General features: G+C 46.3%; 2 protein-coding genes across 4 annotated transcripts in view; one reads left to right on the forward strand and one right to left on the reverse strand.

Moving 5' to 3' along the window:
- The window catches only part of MARS1 (methionyl-tRNA synthetase 1), a 314707-nt gene extending 298513 nt beyond the window's left edge, over window positions 1–16194 (reverse strand). Inside the window, exon 1 of the mRNA XM_063952367.1 lies at window positions 16091–16194. Coding sequence (XP_063808437.1) covers window positions 16091–16151 — 61 coding nt within the window. The 5' untranslated portion in view covers window positions 16152–16194. The remainder of the gene's footprint in view (window positions 1–16090) is intronic.
- Window positions 1–18484, forward strand: part of ARHGAP9 (Rho GTPase activating protein 9) — a 281901-nt gene that overhangs the window by 87143 nt on the left and 176274 nt on the right. For all 3 annotated transcript variants that reach the window (XM_063952370.1, XM_063952371.1, XM_063952372.1), the window contains one exon: window positions 10121–10189. In XM_063952370.1, coding sequence (XP_063808440.1) covers window positions 10121–10189 — 69 coding nt within the window. The remainder of the gene's footprint in view (window positions 1–10120; window positions 10190–18484) is intronic.

The raw sequence follows: 18484 nt of genomic DNA on the forward strand, positions 1-18484 counted from the left end.
TGCGATCACTTCAGTCTTTTTGGTGCCGGAATTGACATCAGACACCCGCCCAGCAAACGCCTGGACACGCCTGCGTTTTCCCAAACACTCCCAGAAAACGGTCAGTTGACACCCATAAACGCCCTCTTTCTGTCAATCACCTTGCGTTCGGCTGTGCGAATGGAATCTTCGCTAAACCCATCGCCCAGCACCGATCCTCTTTGTACTCGTACGACGCGCCTGCGCACTGCGGTGCATACGCATGCGCAGTTTTGCCATTTTTTTACCTGATTGCTGCCTGCGAAAATCGGCAGCGAGCGATCAACTCGGAATGACCCCCTTTGTTCTGCCATCTGCTAAAAGCTACTAGTCTTGCTTTGATTGGCCTATGCATTTATTACTATTGATTAAAAAAAAAAAAGATTTTACTCACCGGTAAATCTATTTCTCGTAGTCCGTAGTGGATGTTGGGGACTCCGTAAGGACCATGGGGAATAGACGGGCTCCGCAGGAGACTGGGCACTCTATAAGAAAGATTTGGTACTATCTGGTGTGCACTGGCTCCTCCCTCTATGCCCCTCCTCCAGACCTCAGTTAGGATACTGTGCCCGGAAGAGCTGACACAATAAGGAAGGATTTTTGAATCCCGGGTAAGACTCATACCAGCCACACCAATCACACCGCATAACTCGTGATACTATACCCAGTTAACAGTATGAAATATAACTGAGCCTCTCAACAGATGGCTCAACAATAACCCTTTAGTTAGGCAATAACTATATACAAGTATTGCAGACAATCCGCACTTGGGATGGGCGCCCAGCATCCACTACGGACTACGAGAAATAGATTTACCGGTGAGTAAAATCTTATTTTCTCTAACGTCCTAGTGGATGCTGGGGACTCCGTAAGGACCATGGGGATTATACTAAAGCTCCCAAACGGGCGGGAGAGTGCGGATGACTCTGCAGCACCGAATGAGAGAACTCCAGGTCCTCCTCAGCCAGGGTATCAAATTTGTAGAATTTTGCAAACGTGTTTGCCCCTGGCCAAGTAGCAGCTCGGCAAAGTTGTAAAGCCGAGACCCCTCGGGCAGCCGCCCAAGATGAGCCCACCTTCCGTGTGGAATGGGCTTTTACAGATTTAGGCTGCGGTAAGCCTACCGCAGAATGCGCCAGCTGAATAGTGCTACAAATCCAGCGCGCAATAGACTGCTTAGAAGCAGGAGCACCTATCTTGTTGGGTGCATACAGGACAAAAAGCGAGTCAGTCTTTCTGACTCCAGCCGTCCTGGAAACATAAAGTTTCAAGGCCCTGACTACATCCAGTAACTTGGAATCCTCCAAGTCCCCAGTAGCCGCAGGCACCACAATAGGTTGGTTCAAGTGAAAAGCAGATACCACCTTAGGGAGAAACTGGGGACGGGTCCTCAATTCTGCCCTATCCATATGAAAAATCAGATACGGGCTTTTACAAGACAAGGCCGCCGATTCTGACACACGCCTGGCCGAAGCCAAGGCCAATAGCATGACCACTTTCCACGTGAGATATTTCAGATCCACAGTTTTAAGTGGTTCAAACCAATGTGATTTTAGGAAACTCAACACCACATTGAGATCCCAAGGTGCCACAGGAGGCACAAAAGGGGGCTGAATATGAAGCACTCCCTTTACAATAGTCTGAACTTCAGGCAGTGAAGCCAGTTCTTTCTGGAAGAAAATCGACAGGGCCGAAATCTGGACTTTAATGGAACCCAATTTTAGGCCCATAGTCACTCCCGACTGTAGGAAGTGTAGAAAGCGACCCAGCTGAAATTCCTCTGTTGGGGCCTTCCTGGCCTCACACCACGCAACATATCTTCGCCAAATACGGTGATAATGGTTTGCGGTTACTTCTTTCCTGGCTTTTATTAGCGTAGGAATGACTTCCTCCGGAATGCCCTTTTCCTTTAGGATCCGGAATTCAACCGCCATGCCGTCAAACGCAGCAAGTCTTGGAACAGACAGGGCCCCTGCTGCAGCAGATCCTGTCTGAGCGGTAGAGGCCATGGGTCCTCTGATATCATTTCTTGAAGTTCCGGGTACCAAGCCCTTCTTGGCCAATCCGGAACCACGAGTATCGTTCTTACTCCTCGCCTTCTTATTATTCTCAGTACCTTTGGTATGAGAGGCAGAGGAGGGAACACATAAACCGACTGGTACACCCACGGTGTCACTAGAGCGTCCACAGCTATCGCCTGAGGGTCCCTTGACCTGGCGCAATATCTCTTTAGTTTTTTGTTGAGGCGGGACGCCATCATGTCCACCTGTGGCCTTTCCCAACGGTTTACCAACAGTAGGAAGACTTCTGGATGAAGTCCCCACTCTCCCGGGTGTAGGTCGTGTCTGCTGAGGAAGTCTGCTTCCCAGTTGTCCACTCCCGGAATGAACACTGCTGACAGTGCTAGTACGTGATTTTCCGCCCATCGGAGAATCCTTGAGGCTTCCGCCATCGCCATCCTGCTTCTTGTGCCGCCCTGTCGGTTCACATGGGCGACTGCCGTGATGTTGTCTGACTGGATCAGTACCGGCTGGCTTTGAAGCAGGGGTCTTGCCTGACTTAGGGCATTGTAAATGGCCCTTAGTTCCAGAATATTTATGTGTAGGGAAGTCTCCTGACTTGACCATAGTCCTTGGAAGTTTCTTCCCTGTGTGACTGCTCCCCAGCCTCGAAGGCTGGCATCCGTGGTTACCAGGACCCAGTCCTGTATGCCGAATCTGCGGCCCTCTAGAAGATGAGCACTTTGCAGCCACCACAGTAGAGACACCCTGGTCCTTGGAGACAGGGTTATCATTTGATGCATCTGAAGATGCGATCCCGACCACTTGTCCAAGAGGTCCCACTGGAAGGCCCTTGCATGGAACCTGCCGAATGGAATTGCTTCGTATGAAGCCACCATTTTTCCCAGTACTCGTGTGCAGCGATGCACCGATACCCGTTTTGGTTTTAGGAGGTCTCTGACTAGAGATGACAGCTCCTTGGCTTTCTCCTGCGGGAGAAACACTTTTTTCAGTTCTGTGTCCAAAATCATCCCCAGGAACAGTAAGCGAGTGGAAGGAACCAGTTGTGACTTTGGAATGTTTAGAATCCAGCCATGCTGTTGTAGCACTTCCCGAGATAGTGCTACTCCGACCAGTAACTGCTCCCTGGACCTCGCCTTTATAAGGAGATCGTCCAAGTACGGGATAATTAAAACTCCCTTTTTTCGAAGGAGTATCATCATTTCTGCCATTACCTTGGTAAACACCCTCGGTGCCGTGGACAGTCCAAACGGTAGTGTCTGGAATTGGTAATGGCAATCCTGTACCACAAATCTGAGGTACTCCTGGTGAGGAAGGTAAATAGGGACATGCAGGTAAGCATCCTTGATGTCCAGGGATACCATGTAATCCCCCTCGTCCAGGCTTGCAATAACCGCCCTGAGCGATTCCATCTTGAACTTGAATTTTGTTATGTAAGTGTTCAAGGATTTCAAATTTAAAATGGGTCTCACCGAACCGTCTGGTTTCGGTACCACAAACAGTGTGGAATAGTAGCCCCGGCCTTGTTGAAGTAGGGGTACCTTGACTATCACCTGCTGGGAATACAGCTTGTGAATGGCCTCTAGCACAGCCTCCCTGCCCGATGGAGTCGTCGGTAAGGCTGATTTGAGGAAACGGCGGGGGGGAGGCGCCTCGAATTCCAACTTGTACCCCTGAGATACTACTTGAAAGATCCAGGGATCCACCCGTGAGCGAGCCCACTGATCGCTGAAATTCTTGAGGCGGCCCCCCACCGTACCTGGCTCCGCCTGTGGAGCCCCACCGTCATGCAGCGGATTTGGAAGAAGCGGGGGAGGACTTTTGGTCCTGGGAACCTGCTGTGTGTTGCAGCTTTTTTCCCCTTCCTCTGCCTCTAGACAGAAAGGACCCGCCTTTTCCCCGCCTGTTTTTCTGGGGTCGAAAGGACTGTACTTGGTAATACGGTGCTTTCTTAGGCTGTGAGGGGACATGGGGCAAAAATGCAGACTTCCCAGCCGTTGCTGTGGAAACAAGGTCTGAGAGACCGTCCCCGAATAACTCCTCACCCTTATAAGGCAAAACTTCCATGTGCCTTTTAGAATCTGCATCTCCTGTCCACTGCCGAGTCCATAAGCCTCTTCTAGCAGAAATGGACAAAGCACTTATTCTAGATGCCAGCCGGCAGATCTCCCTCTGTGCATCTCTCATGTATAAGACCGAGTCTTTTATATGCTCTATGGTTAGCAATATAGTGTCTCTGTCTAGGGTGTCAATATTTTCCGACAGGGAATCTGACCAAGCAGCAGCAGCACTGCACATCCAGGCTGAAGCAATAGCTGGTCTCAGTATAACACCAGTGTGTGTGTAAATAGATTTTACGATAGCCTCCTGCTTTCTATCAGCAGGTTCCTCTAGGGCGGCCGTATCCGGAGACGGTAGTGCCACCTTTTTAGACAAACGTGTGAGCGCTTTATCCACCCTAGGGGGAGTTTCCCAACGTGACCTATCCTCTGGCGAGAAAGGGAACGCCATTAGTAATTTTTTTGAAATCACCAATTTTTTATCGGGGAAAGCCCACGCTTCTTCACACACCTCATTCAACTCCTCAGATGGGGGAAAAACTATAGGTAGTTTTTTCTCCCCAAACATAATACCCTTTTTTGAGGTACCTGGATTTATATCAGTAAGGTGCAATACCTCTTTCATTGCCTCAATCATGCCACAAATGGCCCTAGTGGACATTAAATTTGACTCATCGTCGTCGACACTTGCATCAGTATCCGTGTCGACATCTGTGTCTGCCATCTGAGGTAGTGGTCGTTTCAGGGCTCCTGACGGCCTTTGAATCGTCTGGGCAGGCACGAGCTGAGAAGCCGGCTGTCCCGCATTTGGCATGTCGTCAATTTTTTTATGTAAGGAGTCGACACTTGCACGTAATTCCTTCCATAAATCCATCCACTCAGGTGTCTGCCCCGCAGGGGGTGACATCACATTAATAGGCATCTGCTCCGCCTCCACATAAGTCTCCTCATCAAACATGTCGACACAGCCGTACCGACACACACACACACAGGGAATGCTCTTACAAGGAGACAGGACCCCACAAAAGCCCTTTGGGGAGACAGAGAGAAAGTATGCCAGCACACACCAGAGCGCTATAATAATACAGGGACTAACTGAATTATGACCCTTTATAGCTGCTTTTTATATTAAACTGCGCCCAATTTTAGTGCCCCCCTCTCTTTTTTACCCTTTCCGTAGTGTAGACTGCAGGGGAGAGTCAGGGAGCTTCCTTCCAGCGGAACTGTGAGGGAATAATGGCGCCAGTGTGCTGAGGGAGAAGGCTCCGCCCCTTTTTCGGCAGCCTTTCTCCCGCTTTTTTCTGTAATCTGGCAGGGGTAATTACCACATATATAGCCTTTGGGGCTATATATTGTGGTTATTTTGCCAGCCAAGGTGTTTTTATTGCTGTTCAGGGCGCCCCCCCCAGCGCCCTGCACCCTCAGTGACCGGAGTGTGAAGTGTGTATGAGGAGCAATGGCGCACAGCTGCAGTGCTGTGCGCTACCTTGGTGAAGACTGATGTCTTCTGCCGCCGATTTTCCGGACCATCTTCATGCTTCTGGCTCTGTAAGGGGGACGGCGGCGCGGCTCCGGGAACGAACACCAAGGACGGGTCCTGCGGTCGATCCCTCTGGAGCTAATGGTGTCCAGTAGCCTAAGAAGCCCAAGCTAGCTGCAAGCAGGTAGGTTCGCTTCTTCTCCCCTTAGTCCCTCGATGCAGTGATCCTGTTGCCAGCAGGTCTCACTGTAAAATAAAAAAACTAATTTTAAACTTTCTTTCTAGAAGCTCAGGAGAGCTCCTAGTGTGCAACCAGCTCGGGCCGGGCACAGAAATCTAACTGAGGTCTGGAGGAGGGGCATAGAGGGAGGAGCCAGTGCACACCAGATAGTACCAAATCTTTCTTATAGAGTGCCCAGTCTCCTGCGGAGCCCGTCTATTCCCCATGGTCCTTACGGAGTCCCCAGCATCCACTAGGACGTTAGAGAAATATTTTACCAGCTTAAGCTGTCTAGTCCGAGGAATGATTATTGCTATAATACGCCTATTTTTATAACATTATATTTTTGTCATTTTTTTGCTTTGGATGTGTCTGTATTGCTTTATCCAACTGTTGTAGATGTGCTATATTTTATTATTTTTTGGCAGTACGTATCATGTGGGGAGGACATATTCAAGTCTCACACTGGCTGCCATATACCTGTAACTCAGAAATGTCCCCCTCTGACAGAATGATAATGTAAATACAATCAGCAATTACCAATTGTGTATGTGAGCAGAACCATCCAATAAGCCAAATTATGGAATTCAAAGTAAGCAAGTGCCACTGTGTGTCCAACTACTGTTTAGTACTCAGATTACATGACACAGTTAATTGATGTTTAATCAAAGTGATGCTGAACAGCAGATGACTTCTCTGGATGGTTATGGTTTACTAACAACATCCCATGGCCTTCCATTGGTGGCCTGGCAAGGAGTTGGTTGATAATTGGGCATTAGTACATTGCGTGCACGGAACTAATTGCATATTTTTCCGCATGCAGAGTTGTACACTTCCTGTGCTGTACCCACCCCCTATTTGTACATTGGGGTTGTTGCTGCTTGTCATCATCATCATCATCATTGTGCACTTACACTTACTCTATAGTGTGCGCTAAAGATACGCCTAAAAGCAGGTTTATTAATACCTAAGTCTAACGCTGCATAAACTGCAGGGCAGGCAACAGTCCCTCGCTGAGTTTTACTCACATAGGATCTCCCCGTTACAGCCCTGTTATGCCTTTTCAGACGTTATTGTAATGCAATAGAAATGCGTATACTGTAACTCTGCATTACCCATCCTTGCAGTTCAGGAAAATGTGCAGTATGAAAAATTATGCATTGGCCTCTTTGAGTTGTTTTTAGATTAGTGTAATAACATGGGGGGTCAATCCGAGTTGTTCGCTCGCAAGCTGCTTTTAGCAGCTTTGCACACGCTAAGCCGCCGCCTACTGGGAGTGAATCTTAGCTTATCAAAATTGCGAACGAAAAATTCGCAATATTGCGAAAAGACTTCTCTGTGCAGTTTCTGAGTAGCTCGAGACTTACTCTGCCAGTGCGATCAGTTCAGTGCTTGTCGTTCCTGGTTTGACGTCACAAACACACCCAGCGTTCGCCCAGACACTCCTCCGTTTCTCCAGCCACTCCCGCGTTTTTTCCAGAAACGGCAGCGTTTTTTCACACACACCCATAAAACGGCCAGTTTCCGCCCAGAAACACCCACTTCCTGTCAATCACATTACGATCACCAGAACGAAGAAAAAACCTCGTAATGCCGTGAGTAAAATACCTACCTGCATAGCAAATTTACTTGGCGCAGTCGCACTACGGACATTGCGCATGCGCATTAGCGACTAATCGCTCCGCTGCGAGAAAAAAATAACGAGCGAACAACTCGGAATGACCCCCATTGTCCATAAAACTTGAAAGAAATGATGGCAGTGCTAAATGACAGGGTCGTAACTAGGGGTGTGTGTGCGTGGGCCGCAACGTCGCTGTCCCATGGACCCTGGCATCTGTCTAGCAGGGCGTCTAGAACAGCACCTGCAACCAGTTCCACTCCAGACATGCACACTGCAGTCCATACAGCCCCCTACCAGAACATCCAGGCAGTGTTGTCATCAGTGGGTGATGGCCCCTGCCCCCTCGACATGTCGCCATGTGATCAGGGGGCAAGGTCGACACAGGGCACCCTGTTATGGAGCTGCTAAATTACACCTACTGTACATTTAAAAACAAAAAAACAAAACCCACAATATTCTATTTAAGAAACCATTGAAAAATAGAAATTGGATAGGTAGGTTATTACGTTCGTCAGAGAAAAGTCATTACATATCACATGCGCAATGCATACTTGCCAACCCTCCCTGAATGTCAGGAAGACACCCTGAAATAGTAGCAATCTCTATGAGGGATTAGTATGAAATACCTACAATGAAAATCCAGACGGTTAAAATACAGACAACAATTGACCGATGGTGAAAATACCGACTAGGGCAAAATACCGACAAGGTCAAAATACCGACATTTAAAATTTCGACAGGTCAAAAAGTTGTCATAAGTTTTTCATTGTTTTATTGGTGTGCATGTCGACATAGGTCGACATGGACACTGTATAAGTTTACCGTATCCCCTCGCTGCTTCAGGCACACTATTATATTCCCCATCCAGGTCCACTGGGATGGTAAAGTATGAACAAGTCGGTTTCAATGAAAAACACATGTTGACTTTTTGACCTGTCGACATTTAAATGTCTGTATTTTTAACTTGTCTGTATTTTAAATGTCGGTATTTTGACCATAGGTCAATGGTTGTCAGTATTTTGACCGCTGGGATTTTGATTGTAGGTAAATTGACTGCATCCCCGCTCTGACTCCCTAAAGAGTCCACCAATCTCCCTGATTGTGCTTTACCCTCAATATGTAGCTGCTATAAACAGTACATGAAGGAAAAGATACCAGGGATGTATACAGGGTCTGTTTAAGAGAGCATAGGGCCCTTGTTCAGGCTTTGTGTGGGCCCCCTCCTCTCTGGCAGCAGCACTGTAGACTCTGGCAAATGGCTTTGGGACATCTCTACAGCGCATGCTCAAATCCCTGTGAAAATGGCCATTATGCTGGGCTGTTTTTAGGCAATTTGGCTCCAAGTGCGAACAGTAGAAAAATGCGCCCCCCCCACAGACATTCTAAGATATAATAGTAGCACAAAAGGGGGCGTTGGCCTCACTAAAACAGGCGTCTCCTTGCAGGAAAAGACTACCTTACACAAGAAATTCCACCATATTGTGCTCCACACACTAATGCCCCTTGCACAACATTATGTCGAACACAGTAACAGCAGCCATTTTGGGAGGGACATTTTCAATAGTATTTTAAGCGAACCACCAGACTGCATGAAATACTATGCAAACACTGGCCGTGCAGTCACCAGGGCCGTCTTTTCGTATGGGCTCAATGGGCAGTTGCCCCAAGAGTATAAGAGCCATAGGCTGATAGCCGAGGGTCCCCTTTTTCCAGGGGTACCAGATTTTTTAAAATTGGCCCTGGGGAACCGGAGATATCTGATTTCAAAGCAATGGTGCCCATCTGAGCCTGTTAATTGCACTTCCCAGCCAGATATATTGGATTCTGTCTGACCTAGAGTTTGTCTGAGGGTGTACTCCAAAAGCTGGGACTCTCCCCTTTCAGTGGATACTGGCAGCTTGTCTCTACTGTTTCCAGAACCAGAGATATCCGCCTCCCAGTAGCTGGTCCCTGCTCCAGCTCCACATGCCTGGTATGCAGTTTTATATTTTTGATGGTGGATTGCGCTGGCTTCTGATCTCTGATCCCCAAGTCCCCAGTATCTTCTCAAAGGTGGGACTCTCTAGTTTTTTATTCCATTGAAAGGTAAGAAATATGTTACCAGGAACTGGATAGAACTGCAGTCAAGCAATCTGCCCTCCCATCAGAAAATGATGAATATTAAGCCCACTCCATTATCCACCCCTCCCCTGCATATTAAACACCCCCTACCACCCTGGAAGTCATGTACTGGGGCCCCTTCATTCATCCCAATGCCCCCTTCTGCACGTTAGTGTTCTCCCTCCCTCCCCATCACCCACCATCTTTGCAGTAAAGGAGTAATTAGCAGAAATGACTGCTCCAGATCCTACATGCTGAGCGGAAGATAGAACACCCCCTACCGCCCACGGGAAATTAGACCTGTTGCTGATAGCAACCCCTACCACTGGTGGATGGCTAGGGGCATTGCTTTGCCCAGGGGCCTACACTCCTGTTAAGACGGCCCTGCCTGCCACCACACCATTTTCCCCCACGATTTCTGTCTGCAGTGCCAGCGGCCACTCTAGGGTCACATACTTTGTCCTTTTATTTTATTCTGCATTTAATGTCAGGAAAACAGATAGCGTTGCTTTATGTTTCCTACTCGGCTGATGAAATGTGCCTTTTTGAAAATATTCACATTATGTGACTATATTGTAATGAGATACTCTATTTAAACAGGCCGTAACTCCTCCAGTAGAATTTGAATCATCTGAGGAAAATGAGCCGGCATCTACATTACAGCCAGAGGTAATGACTGATAATGGGCACTATGTTTCAGACTTTTCTGTTTTTTCATGCCAATCTGGCTTTTGTAAGCACGTAATGAAATAATCCTGTTATTTGTGCTTACAATGAACATACTATGTACTTCTTTTACCTAATTAGTGTTACCCTCTACAATTCATGTGGCCCTGTCACTGTAGCTTATACTATAGATAGTCCATCTGTGGTGTCAACTGTCAGGGTCAATGAATCCATTTTGCTGTCATTGCACTGATTTGGATCAATTTAAATAAAGCAACAAAATTACGGAGATACTATTATTTTTAATTGATTTTGGGTTTCATTTCTAGCAACATTGTAGAAGATGAGCAATTGAGGCCATATTCAACCATACTGCATGCTATATAACAGGCCTGGCCAACCTGTGGCTCTCCAGCTGTTGTAAAACTACAAATCCCATCATGCTTTGCCACAGTTTTGCTATTAGGGAATGCTAAAACTGTGGCAGGGCATGCTGGGATGTGTAGTTTCACAACATCTGGAGAGCCACAGGTTGGCCAGGCCTGCTATATAACATTCATCCACTGGGCCTTTTCATGAAAATGAGTAACAATGGCCCTCATTCCGAGTTGTTCGCTCGCTAGCTGCTTTTAGCAGCATTGCACACGCTAGGCCGCCACCCTCTGGGAGTGTATCTTAGCTTAGCAGAATAGCGAACGAAAGATTAGCAGAACAGCTACTAAATAATTCTTTGCAGTTTCTGAGTAGCTCCAGACCTATTCCTAGATTGCGAACAGCTCGGTCCGTTTAGTTCCTGGTTTGACGTCACAAACACGCCCTGCGTTCGGCCAGCCACTCCCCCGTTTCTCCAGCCACTCCTGCGTTTTTACCTGGCACGCCTGCGTTTTTTAGCACACTCCCTGAAAACGCCATGTTGCCGCCCAGAAACACCCACTTCCTGTCAATCACACTACGATCACTCGAGCGTTGAAAAAACGTTGTTCAAGTTTGTGTAAATCTACTAAGTTTTATATTAAATAATAAGCGCATGCGCGCTGAGTACCATGCGCATGCGCATTTTCCACCTAATCGCTCTGTTGCGAAAAACTCGGAATGACCACCAATGTCCCATACATGACACTGTAAACAAACCTGTAGCTGTGTATCATCTGAGATTTCAACATAGGTTGACAAGCTAAATTATAGCTCTTTCTCCCAGTGTTAATTTTGACAAGGATTTTCAATTTAGTTTTTGTCTTAGTCGCTTACTTAAAATTGTAGTTAGTTTAAAATCACATTTTAATCTTCTTCTTTTGCTAAGTTTTAGTCAAGATATAGTCAGTGGATCCCAGTTTTCATTTTAGTATAATTTTAGTCAATGTTTTAGTCATAATTTTTGCTGTTTAATAATACTTTTATGGATTTTGCTGAATACCATGTCTCCAAAATTCCCTTGAGAAGTTTTCATACTGTACCTTTAACTATGTATTTAGCAATCTAGGCTCAGTAGGCTGAGAATGTGTTACATATGGAGTCTGACTTACCATAGAACTCCCATACAGTATATCATATACAAAATAATGCCTTAAGTTTGTTAGAACAAACAAGTGCAATACACAATCCTGTTTCCTTCACAGCAGATTATATTTATTTTCTGCAAATATCTAGAACACATAATTGTTTTTTAAAAATGTAAAACCCTACTTCCAGTTTTAATTTTGGCAAGGATTTTAAATTTAGTTTTAGTCTTTGTCGCTTTTTTTGCTTTGTATTAGTTAAGATCTCAGTAAAAATTATTAGTTTAATTTTAGTCCTGAAATAACTGTAGTCGACGAGTACCTTTAGTCAAATTTTTGTACAAAAAAAACTGCTTTCTTGTAAGTTTTCATAAAAAAAATATACCACAGGCTCTTAGGGCCTAATTCAGACCTCAGCGCTGCGACGGCAGCGATCGCAGCCTGAAGCCCGTTGTACAAAAAACACACCCTCCATAGCGCTCTCACCAACCAGATAAGTATATATCACAATATTAGCAAATGCAGATAAATAAACTATACCAATGGGTATTGAATGTCCAAACAAAGTCTTTGTCAGCAAATATGCGGTCCTTGTGTTATAAAGACAGATGGTGGTATACCCATAAAGCAGTGACGTGCGGTGAGGTCGGTAGCTGGGGAGGCACACATGGGGGTAAATGTACGGTTGATTCTATATCGTAGTGGGAGAAGGGACCTTCTGACGTATCTAGGGGAGGAGACACGTTACCAGGGGGAGGAGCTACGGGCGAACAGGGTACCGAAAAGTACCCTCGCGGGCTCGCTTCGCTCGCCACGCTTCGGGCTCGGATTACTAAAGGTAATAGTTGGTGGTGTGGATAGTAGAGGAACTATCCCGCTGGCCTAGCTCCTCCCCCTTGAGTCATGGCTCCTCCCCCAGACGGAAAAGGTCCCTTAGCCCACTTGATTCTAGCATCTACCGTAAATGTACACACCTGCATTACTAGAAAGTTATGTGCTATTTGAGGATTAATTCAAAGCACATATACATGTATTGTATGTAGTGATGAGCAGGTTCGGTTCCTCGGAAACCGAACCCCCCCAACTTCACCCATTTTACACGGGTCCGAGGCATACTCGGATTCTCCCGTATGGCTCGGTTAACCCGAGCGCGCCCGAACGTCATCATCCCGCTGTCGGATTCTAGCGAGATTCGGATTCTATATAAGCAGCCACGCGTCGCCGCCATTTTCACTCGTGCGTTGGAAATGTTAGGGAGAGGACGTGGCTGGCATCCTCTCCGTTTATTAATGTTGATGCAAATATTTGTGCTTATTGCTTAATTGTGGGGACTGGGGAGCAGTTGTATTATATAGGAGGAGTACAGTGCAGAGTTTTGCTGACAGTGACCACCAGTATACGTTGTCTGCTTGAAAAGCACTCCATATCTGTGCTCAGTGTGCTGCATATATCTGTGCTCACACTTCTTTATTGTGGGGACTGGGGACCACCAGTATATTATTTAGGAGGAGTACAGTGCAGAGTTTTGCTGACCAGTGACCACCAGTATACGTTGTCTGCCTGAAAAACACTCCATATCTGTGCTCAGTGTGCTGCATATATCTGTGCTCACACTGCTTTATTGTGGGGACTGGGGACCACCAGTATATTATATAGGAGGAGTACAGTGCAGAGTTTTGCTGACCAGTGACCACCAGTATACGTTGTCTGCCTGAAAAACACTCCATATCTGTGCTCAGTGTGCTGCATATATCTGTGCTCACACTGCTTTATTGTAGGGACTGAGGACCAGCAGTATTATATAGGAGGAGTACAGTGCAGAGTATTGCTGACAGTGACCACCAGTATATATAGCAGTACGGTACGGAAGGCCACTGCTCTACCTACCTCTGTGTCGTCAAGTATACTATCCATCTAGATTCTTACCTGTGGTGCATTTTAGTTTTGCAGTTTGCTGACAGTGACCACCAGTATATATAGCAGTACGGTACGGAAGGCCACTGCTCTACCTACCTCTGTGTCATCAAGTATACTACCCATCTAGATTCTATACCTGTGGTGCATTTTAGTTTTGAAGTTTGCTGACAGTGACCACCAGTATATATAGCAGTACAGTACGGAAGGCCACTGCTCTACCTACCTCTGTGTCATCAAGTATACTATCCATCCATACCTGTGGTGCATTTCAGTTGTGCGCAGTATATATAGTAGTAGGCCATTGCTATTGATACTGGCATATAATTCCACACATTAAAAAATGGAGAACAAAAATGTGGAGGTTAAAATAGGGAAAGATCAAGATCCACTTCCACCTCGTGCTGAAGCTGCTGCCACTAGTCATGGCCGAGACGATGAAATGCCATCAACGTCGTCTGTCAAGGCCGATGCCCAATGTCATAGTAGAGAGCATGTAAAATCCAAAAAACAAAAGTTCAGTAAAATGACCCAAAAATCAAAATTGAAAGCGTCTGATGAGAAGCGTAAACTTGCCAATATGCCATTTACGACACGGAGTGGCAAGGAACGGCTGAGGCCCTGGCCTATGTTCATGGCTAGTGGTTCAGATTCACATGAGGATGGAAGCACTCATCCTCTCAATAGAAAACTGCAGTGCCACTCCTAGATGGGCCAGGAGTTTGTGTCGGCCACTTGTGTCGCTTAGCTTAGTCACACAGCGACCTTGGTGCGCCTCTTTTTTTCTTTGCATCATGCGCTGTTTGGGGACTTTTTTTTAAATCTGCCATCCTGTCTGACACTGCAGTGCCACTCCTAGATGGGCCAGGTGTTTGTGTCGGCCACTTGGGTCGCTTAGCTTAGTCACACAGCGACCTTGGTGCGCCTTTTTTTCTTTGCATCATGTGCTGTTTGGGGACAATTTTTCTGAAGTGCCATCCTGCCTGACACTGCAGTGCCACTCCTAGATGGGCCAGGTGTTTGTGTCGGCCACTTGTGTCGCTTAGCTTAGTCACACAGCGACCTTGGTGCGCCTCTTTTTTTCTTTGCATCATGTGCTGTTTGAGGACTATTTTTTTGAAGTGCCATCCTGCCTGACACTGCAGTGCCACTCCTAGATGGGCCAGGTGTTTGTGTCGGCCACTTGGGTCGCTTAGCTTAGTCACACAGCTACCTCATTGCGCCTCTTTTTTTCTTTGCATCATGTGCTGTTTGGGGATTATTTTTTTGAAGTGCCATCCTGTCTGACACTGCAGTGCCACTCCTAGATGGGCCAGGTGTTTGTGTCGGCCACTTGTGTCGCTTAGCTTAGTCACACAGCGACCTTGGTGCGCCTCTTTTTTTCTATGCATCATGTGCTGTTTGGGGACTATTTTTTTGAAGTGCCATCCTGCCTGACACTGCAGTGCCACTCCTAGATGGGCCAGGTGTTTGTGTCGGCCACTTGTGTCGCTTAGCTTAGCCATCCAGCGACCTCGGTGCAAATTTTAGGACTAAAAATAATATTGTGAGGTGTTCAGAATAGACTGAAAATGAGTGTAAATTATGGTTATTGAGGTTAATAATACTATGGGATCAAAATGACCCCCAAATTCTATGATTTAAGCTGTTTTTGAGGGTTTTTTGTAAAAAAAACACCCGAATCCAAAACACACCCGAATCCGACAAAAAAATTTCAGGGAGGTTTTGCCACAACGCGTCCGAATCCAAAACACGCCCGCGGAACCGAATCCAAAACCAAAACACAAAACCCGAAAAATTTCTGGTGCACATCACTAATTGTATGGGGGTTATTGACTTTCTGCTTGGAGATAGCACATTGCAAATCCCAATAAAAGCACTCCTAAATGGTATCACTCTTTCTTGCTCTAACCCATTCTAGAGAAATGTAATCCTGCAAGCGCGATCAAGCAATATCAAATATTTTGGTCACTTATTGGAGATCATTAGTGCATCCTGCAGTGAAGAAACAGGCAGGTTATTGGTTGTGCAAGTCACAGGTCCCTGGGGTCTCTGTCCTTGATGGTGCTGCTACTAGATCATTCACAGAAATCTCCAGGAAGCTTCCTGTGCAAGAAAGTGCATTATCACTGTACATAACTTACACTAGCCCAACTCTTATGCAAAAAGGTGTATCCAGGATCCACTAATAACAGTGTGCACAGCACATGATCTTAGTAAATTCCTGACCCCTTGTCTTACAGTTATTTTCTGATCAGGTGGCTGATAGGAGCCACAAAATGCTGGCAAAGTGCAGATCTCAATTTTCCTGCCAGCACTTGGTTCAGAAGACAGGGACAGATGCTCTCCTGAGAAGAGGGATAGGAGAGTCCTGCAGGGCACATATAGTCAGCCCCCCGCCCTGGGATGGGAGTATACCTATTATCTGGCAGGAGAAATAAATGGTGGAGGGAGCCCGGCCAGTGACAGCTGGTCACACTACTACTGCTCTTACCTCTATCTGTGTAGTAGTTCTCCTTCAGGTCACCATCTCTGTTGTCCCCAGCAGCTGCCATCTCAGCCCTCAGCCCCTCAGTGCTACCGAGCTCCAGTGTCTTCCTGGACGTCGGTGATTGGTCACCAAAGCACAAGGCACGCCCCCACTGTGAGGCATGCCTCACATGGCTCTTTTCTCTGCTGTATTAATGGCCGCTGTGTAGCCCCGCCCCCAGCTCAGCATGCAGTGTCTGGCTATACAAAGCTGAGGCATAGCTCCTACTGCCTCATTTCTTGTCTTTTCCTGCAGGGAACCCTGCAAATCTGAAGGGTTTTGCCTATAGAAAATGATTACAGCAATACAAAGAAGATGCTTGTAAGTTATGATTATCTTCTTTGTATTATTCTAATAGTTTCTATACATACCCTCCAACATTTTACACATAAAAAGCGGTACAAATGAGAAAAGGGGCGTGATCATGGATAAAGGGGCGTGGTCACACCTCTTTTCCTGTACTTTCATTGGTAGTTTGGACAGCCAAAAATCAGTACAGACCATAAAAAAAAGGTACTGTAGCTATTAAAAAGGTACAGTTGGAGGGTATGTCTATAGCCAAAACTCTAGAGAATTACAGGCTGTATGACAGGTGAGGCACTGCCTCCCCTGACTGCACGTCCCTGCCATAAAGGTTTCTTTCATACTCTCTACTCATTTGACCCAAGACACCATTTTTGTCCCAGAATGCTCACGTGTATGCTTACATAGGCCGGAATGATTCAACGCATATAGCGGTTTCTTTTACTCTTTACCTCTTCTCTCTCCGATTTCTACTCGCCGGTTCGTAATTATAACACACAAAAAAGAGAGTACAAGGATTCAGTTATATGTATTGGAGCTATACACTTCTCTCCCTCAGATTTTATGCCTCAAAATCAAATGGGATGTGAGATGGTAAAACTTTATAGGTTCACCTTAGTATTCAAAGAGGTGAAACAACTCACATGTAAGCTTACATGTGAGTTAATGGTACTATACATAGAAAGGTATCTTTAGTTGTCTTCTATATATTACCCCAATACCCCGTTTTTTGGCGTGATAGGAGATGCTCTTTATATACTCACTTGATTGCTTACATGGAAACACTCGTGATATGCGCATAACGGTTTCTTTCAAAATGGAACGGACAGCTGCTTCCCACAAGATCTCACTCAATTCAAGCCCAAGCAATAAACAAGGTAAAAAAAAGTCATACAGTCTTATTCCGAATGGTAAACAAAAATCAATCTCATAGTGTTCACAAAAAATATTCATGAAAAAGTTCATAAAAACAGTCCAGCAAGAACCTCCACAACAAGTGTGATGATGGAAACAAACAATATCCTTATGGAAGAGAAAAAAACAACAACTACACTGTGTTCCACAGGGAATACATCGGGGTGTAGAGATGGATCTTGATCCAAGCACCAACAGGTTAAAGCTTTAGCTGTCCCAGGATGCATTGGGGCCTACTCTATAACCCCGCCTCCAGGCACTGTGAGCTCAGTTTTCAGTTGGTGTCTGCAGAAGCAAATCACTTAACAGGTGGGCAGCCCTGAAAAAGCTTTTTCTGACAGAAAATTTCTTCAAAACTGGCCTGTCAGCGCTATATGTCAGGGTGACACTTCAGCACTGCAGCTCCGTCACCTCCCAAGTGGTTTTGCATACTCCCGCTGGCTCAGTTCCTGGGTACTTGCGACGGAGACGCTCCGGCTTAGGCACACAGTCGCAGATACTCTCCTGGTTCGTGTGGCTGCTACGGGGAGGAGGTAACAGGGTCCTCCAGGCGGGACCCGCCATTAAAACGCATTCCGATTGCAGTCTAGGGAGACAGACTGCGACGCTGGCGTGGACACTGTGACCGAGCAGGGACCCCACTATATCCACCAGGGCATAGGAGTACAGGTCGGATATACTAATGTCCACTTTTAGTAAGACTCCACAGTACCAGGTAGTGAAGTCCAGCATATGGGAGCCGGCACTTGACCTGTAGCCCATCCCCGGTCCAGGGCACCATCTACTGCTGGTGTTTCCGTCCTGGAGCTGCCTCACACTCTCCTTCACTCCCTGTGGTTTTACAAACACTTCAGTATTCTACATGTCAATATTAAGACATCGTTAGTTAAGAACAAGTGTACCTGTGCCAGAATATATTGTACGAGTATTCTGATATATACATCCGGTCTCAGAGCGTGCATTGTTATATATATAATATATATATGCTAGTTCAATACAGTTTTATTGTGTTGCTAAAATAATTATCTGCATTGTCACTGTGACTGTGTGTGCCTGGGTCTGCTGTGTGGATTTCACTTTCAGTGTACCCCAGCTATAGCTATCACTGTATTCTGTACCTTAAGGGACTAGGTGCGTCAG

The sequence above is a fragment of the Pseudophryne corroboree genome, chromosome 2 (assembly GCF_028390025.1).
Source record: "Pseudophryne corroboree isolate aPseCor3 chromosome 2, aPseCor3.hap2, whole genome shotgun sequence".
Lineage (NCBI taxonomy): Eukaryota > Metazoa > Chordata > Amphibia > Anura > Myobatrachidae > Pseudophryne > Pseudophryne corroboree.